The sequence below is a fragment of the Acanthisitta chloris genome, unplaced genomic scaffold, assembly GCF_000695815.1.
Source record: "Acanthisitta chloris isolate BGI_N310 unplaced genomic scaffold, ASM69581v1 scaffold31818, whole genome shotgun sequence".
Taxonomy (NCBI): domain Eukaryota; kingdom Metazoa; phylum Chordata; class Aves; order Passeriformes; family Acanthisittidae; genus Acanthisitta; species Acanthisitta chloris.
The window spans coordinates 18,832-25,004 of record NW_008689191.1 but is presented as its reverse complement, the minus strand read 5'-3'; the positions used below and the strand labels follow the sequence as shown (position 1 = coordinate 25,004).

At 35.4% G+C, this 6,173-nt stretch overlaps 1 protein-coding gene across 1 annotated transcript in view; it reads left to right on the top strand.

The window, feature by feature from the left end:
* The window catches only part of LOC103808541 (desmocollin-2-like), a gene marked incomplete at its 5' end in the record, with an annotated part of 20,941 nt that extends 16,940 nt beyond the window's left edge, over positions 1-4,001 (top strand). Inside the window, 3 exons of the mRNA XM_009081329.1 lie at positions 1,575-1,696; positions 2,805-3,041; positions 3,804-4,001. Coding sequence (XP_009079577.1) covers positions 1,575-1,696; positions 2,805-3,041; positions 3,804-4,001 — 557 coding nt within the window. The remainder of the gene's footprint in view (positions 1-1,574; positions 1,697-2,804; positions 3,042-3,803) is intronic.
* Between the last annotated feature and the right edge of the window lie 2,172 nt (positions 4,002-6,173).

The following is a 6,173-nucleotide window of genomic DNA, read 5'->3' as shown; positions in this document are numbered from 1 at the left end:
ATCTCAGCTAGCTCCTTCTTATTCAAGTAGATAGAACACTGGGACTTCGACATATTTTGAAGGCTAGATAGATCAGTGTTTTATCTCAACAGGGCAGATGCCCAAATTTGTGATATAGCCTGGAGATCGAATTTTCTGAATTTTTTTTTTTTTTTTTAGGGAATGCTCAGTAGAGGAACTGTGTGAAACATCAGCTACCTTTTTGTTTCTGCCTCTTGACTGCATCCCCCAAAAATAGATGCAGTATTTTATTTTGGCTAGGTTTTACCCTGTGTATCCTACTCAGTTCTGTCGTGGAGGTCTTCTTCCCATCTGTGAGCATCAGGAGGCAGCCTGCTGGAGTCACTGATGCAGGTCTTGCTGACAGCTGATGCTACAGAAGCTAAATTAGCTTGAAAGTGGCTCTTGGCCAATTTCCACAGAAGTTTATATGTTCAGAGGTCAGATTGCTCAGTGGGCAGTTAGGCACAACTGTTCTATTTCTCGTGTGCTTCTTTATTTTTAAGCTAACAATTTGAAAAGTAAATAAAAATGAATGGTTCTCTGAATGAAAGGTTTAGTCATTTGTTTAGGAGAGGCATTAGTTGTACATGATTCCTTTATGCAGCCATTTCTGGCTGAGTCTCCATGACAACAGAAAGTAATATTTTGAGAGGAATAAGATGAATACAGGGAATTAAATAAAATTGTGTTGCAACATAATGCTTGAAGTCCCCCAGGGTTCTGCTGACCTTTTCTGTGAAGAAGTCTGGTATTGGGACCTTTAGCTTGCATATTAGTTCCTTATACTATAATCTGATATCTGCATATTCATAGATGAAAAGTGTCTTATGTACAGCCTTGTTGTAGGCATAAGCCATGATTTTTCACATGGATTTGGTCTAAAGTTTTCATTACTATGAAACTTTGCAGTCAGTCCTTTCATACAGGATGCTTGCTTTTCTGTTGCAGGAAGCAAGTTGTGTTTTTGAAGAATGAAATAATTCAACAATGCAGTGAAAACTCCATATACTGTTTGAAAAAATCATAGAATCATAGAATTTAAGGGTTGAAATGGACCTTACAGATCATCTAGTCCCAACCCCCCCTGCCATGGGCCAGGGACACCTTCTCACTAGATCAGGTGCACAAGGCCTCATCCAGCCTGGGCTTGAACACTGCCCAGGGCAGGGCAACCTGTTTCAGTGTCTCACCACCCCCACAGCAAAATTGTGTTTATATACAGCTTTGAGCATGAGAATTTTTGGAAATGAATTTTTTTTTATTTTCAATCATATGTGATGCTTAGGCATTAAAAATTCATTATCCAACAGAAGTAGATACCATTATGAGGTAAAGCTCATAGTGTCTTCCTCACTTCTTTCCTTTCCACAGTAATGTTTCAGTGTCTCACCACCCCCACAGCAAAATTGTGTTTATATACAGCTTTGAGCATGAGAATTTTTGGAAATGAATTTTTTTTTATTTTCAATCATATGTGATGCTTAGGCATTAAAAATTCATTATCCAACAGAAGTAGATACCATTATGAGGTAAAGCTCATAGTGTCTTCCTCACTTCTTTCCTTTCCACAGTAATCTTGATCACGATTTGTGGCTGCTGTGGCTCTGGGGTAATGCACAGGCAAGTGACTGATGATTGTGCCAATCACAATTTAATAATTTCAAACACAGAAGCTCCAGGAGAAGAAGTGATGGTAAGTTGTCTGTTTGCTTTGATGTAGGATCTTGTAATTAAGATGTTCATAGCATTGCAGTTTGAGAACAGGATCACCTGCAAGTAAGTGATTTGGTAAAGGAAATATGCAGTCAACAGAGGGATCATTAGATGTGCTTCGCTATTTAACAAGAATCTGAAAATTCTTACCTTAGATTTGGTAATACTGTATACATTTAAATATAGCTTGTAGTTGTTAGTCTGCCTACTTCTATTTCTTCCAGATTTTAAGTGTGTTGTTGGAAGTTTCAGGCAAACATTTTAATCACTTCAGTCATCTTCAACAATGAGTTTAGATAGAAATTTATTATCTTACCTATGTTGAATATGTGTTTATGGCAAAATATTATTGTTTTTCCTTGGAAAAGGCTTTTTAAATTGAGCAGATAGCTGTTGTAAATTGCAGGTGCAATTTCTGCCTGTCCCCTGAAAAATGGCCCCAAATAGATTTGATTTCATGAACAGTCCATGTTCATGAAATTAGTTCTTGCTTTTGGCATCTAAATTTCTTTCAGTCTACCATGGAGATCGTTCAGCCCAGGACTGTATTCATACACAAGGACTTAGCTCTTCAGACTCTTCCTCTTCTCCATTGTCCCCCACCCCCTGACTTTGTCCTCCCCAAGAAAAGGAGCTAAGTTTAAAAATTATTGAGTTTACTTCACCTTGAAAGCCAAGAAATCCTAATGGTGGCAAGTGTCAAATACCTTGTTGCCTATGACACATAATGTAGTGCCAGTATAAACTAGTATATGGATTATAGCACAGCTTTCAGTGAGATAAAAACTCAGTTTTTGGATCTCATATCATATTTAAATGCAGATTTCCCCTCTTCCCCCTTGTCATAGTATCCTTTCCAAAGACTGCTCTTTATACACCAAGTACTAAGGATAGCTTCTTGTTCAAAGTCATAGAATTATAGAATCAACCGGGTTGGAAGAGACCTCAAAAATCATTGAGTCCAACTCTAATGTCATGGTATTCTCAGTTTTCAGTTTTGACGCTTTCAGAGTGCTATTTCATATTTTGAATTTAAAAAAAAGAAGTTAAAAAAAAGGTATCAGCACTACTTCATTTTTTATTTTTAGGATCAGAACATAATTCCTCTACAAAGTACATGTGATCAAGGAGGATATGGAGTAAAAACAGGAGAGCAACAAACATTTGAAATGGTAAAAGGAAGAGGGCATACCTTGGAATCAGTCAAGGGAGGTGGACATCAGACTCTGGGATCAGTTAAAGAAGGAGGAGGACAACCTATGATGGATACATGTAGATACTCCTACTCAGAATGGCATAATTTCACACATCCTCGTTTAGGTGAAGTAAGTATTCTGAAACTGATTTTTTTTGAAGTGTAGGTTATGGTCGATATACACAGACTTTTCAAGGAAGACATGTAATTGTGCTAGAAAAATGGCTTTCTCGTTTTGGTTAATTTCATTTTTCCTCTCCTTTGCTCCTCTGCATCTCCTTTGGACCTTTCAAGAAGTCATCCTTGACATATTTCAGACATAAGTGTAAATGACTCTTTTCATGGCTTAGACTATAGGCAGTGTTCTGTTTTTCATTTAGAATATTTAATAATTTAGAATAATTACCTTACTCAAGCTTTTGTGAGTTTTTCTGAGAATCACTGTTTGGTTTTATTCTAACTGCTTGCTTTGTACTAATTTGAACCTCATACTTAGCAATGGAGCATGAATTGAATGTACAGCATTAGAAATGTAGTCACTCCATGCCTTGGAGATCAAAAACCTCTCACTACTTGCCTAACTAGTTGTGTAAATCAGTCTTTCAATTTTGAGTGGAGTTTAGTTGCTTGACAGGTTATTTAAACAGGTTTTTCTGCTTTTATTGTTACATACATAATTAGTAGAAATTATTTCTTTGATAAATACTTATATTTTGTAGTCTTAATGATATAGACCAATCATGTGCATTTTTTGTATGTAGGAATCCATTAGAGGACACACTCTGATTAAAAATTAATCAATGAAAGGTAAATCAAAAAGAAATTATTTTTATGCAATATGTTTAGGATAACAATTTAAGAAACTAATAAGGTATGTTCTCTTCCTATCCAGAAGGTGCACCTATGCAGACAGGATGAAGAGCAGAAGCACTCTGAAGATTATCTCCTTTCATATAACTATGAAGGAAAAGGATCCTTGGCTGGCTCTGTAGGCTGCTGCAGTGATCAGCATGAAGAAGAGGCACTTGACTTCTTAGATCAGTTGGAACCCAAGTTTAGGACATTAGCAGAAACATGCATAAAAAGATAAATGTGCTTTTCACAGTCCTGAAAAAAAACCCCTTGTAAATAAGTGGCTGTCATACTTTTGTGATGTTAGGTATTTTGGAATTGAGAGGGTCAGAGGTTTATCAAAATTAATACAGACCAGTGAGACCGTAAGTAACTCTTGCTTTAAACTTATATTTTCTTATGCTAGACACATTCCATAAAAAAGGGATTTAAAATATTTTGTCTTTAGACTAGGTTAATATAGTAATGCTCATTTCTACTTAGGTTACATTTTGCATTCTTTGTGATCACTTAAAATGCAAAACTTGTTGTTCTGTAATTATTCAGCTTCAAATTTTATTGCATTTGGCTTTGGAAAAGGAAAGCTTTTTAACTCACTGTTTCTTTGTTTTCTTTTAATTTTGTAGAAATGAAACAAAAAGCATTTGGTGGATATCAAATACCTTATTAATTTTTAACTTATATGAACTGAGATACAAAACACTTTTTCATTTTGGACATAGGAATACTGATGAATACCTTAGAAAACTTTACATTTTGATTGAAAAATTAAATATATATATATATTGTATATATGTAAAATAATATTCAAAAATATATTTTTCTCCTAATGGGTTACCACCCATCAAACTTGCTATCCTAAGGGATTTATGGCATCACCACATAGGATATCAGCATTGTATGCGAGTATATATTTTTCTTTCAAGGAAATAAAAGATTCAAAAAAAATCCTGAAATAGAGGTAACTATTTTATTTCAGATGAGCTCAAGACAAATCTCAGGTATACTTCACATAAGTTTGTACCTCAGTTTCTTGTGAATTTTGACATAGTATCATCAGAAATTATGAACATTGCCAAGAGTTTTGTCCAGTGTAGCTACCACTACCTTTCTTACTTGCCCTGATATGGACTTCATTAAACTGTTTCTTTTTGTAAGTAGAACTTGACAGAAGATACAGCTCAAATGGATTGAGCAAACTCTGCGTTAATAATGTGTTTTAGAGATTCTGTTTTACTGAGATGCAAAATTACACTGGGATAAACTGTCTGTTTTGAGTGTAATATGTAGTAGTTGTAGAGGTAATTGTTTACACACATTTCTGACAGAAATCATCTGAATCCCATTTGTTATTTTACTAGATTAAGCATATATATACACTATATATATATATATACACACACACACACACACACACACACAAAAGTCTGAAATACCTGTGGCAGATGACAGTAGTGGGACCTGAATGCTGCCATAAGCAGCAGGTGGAATTCCACCTCTTGCTTCCCAGGTTTTAATTGTTAATATTTGCACTCCTGGTTAAGAAACCTGCACTCTGGGATTTCTCTTGTGCCTTAAAAGAGCATCTCGGTGCTTATGAGAAACTTGTGCAATTACTTATTTCTGTTGCTATCATTCTGCTTTTAGGATTTGCTGCGTAAACATATGCCTTAGGGATATTTTCAAAAATTTGCTGTGGCTAATGATCTGTGAAAGGACTAATTAGTAACTACAAAGTCATCCTGCTCAAAATATCAGTTGCTGTTGATTTCCGGTGGTTGAAGTTCATTCCACACAAATTATGGTCAGTGAAAACCTGTAACAACATTATAGAGTTGTACTTTTAAAACCTTATGTTTCACACTGTAAAGGGGCTTCAGAATATTTCTGATAGTAATAATAGCTCTGGCTAAGAACTTCATAGGTCAATGTTAGATGTATTTTAGTGTATCATTTGAAAGTGGTAATGAATTCATCCTGAACTGGATACACTGCCTGTCGTAAGAGCGACAGTCCATCAGCATCAAAATACTAGATGAGAACCAAGGTGTTTATGAACTTACTTTATTTTAAAAATGTGTGCTAATGCTATTCTTCTGAACACTGCTCTATCACTAACATAAATGATTTTTTTTCTGTACATGGACAGTCAGATCCTGATGTAAATCAGGACTGCTCTGCTGATGCCAGTGGAGCTGTGCTGCCTTTATACTAGGCTGAAGATCTGTCCCCTAGTGATTATCTTGCTGCTCTGTGTCTTGCATCTTTATGTTTAGTTAATGGCTATACACTTTTCAATTTTCAAGGTAATATTAATGTCTCCCTCTCCCTCTCTTCATGTTTGGTGGTGTTTTTGTTTGTTTGTTGTTTTTTTTTAAATTATATAAAATTCCTGTGGTTCAGAAGGACT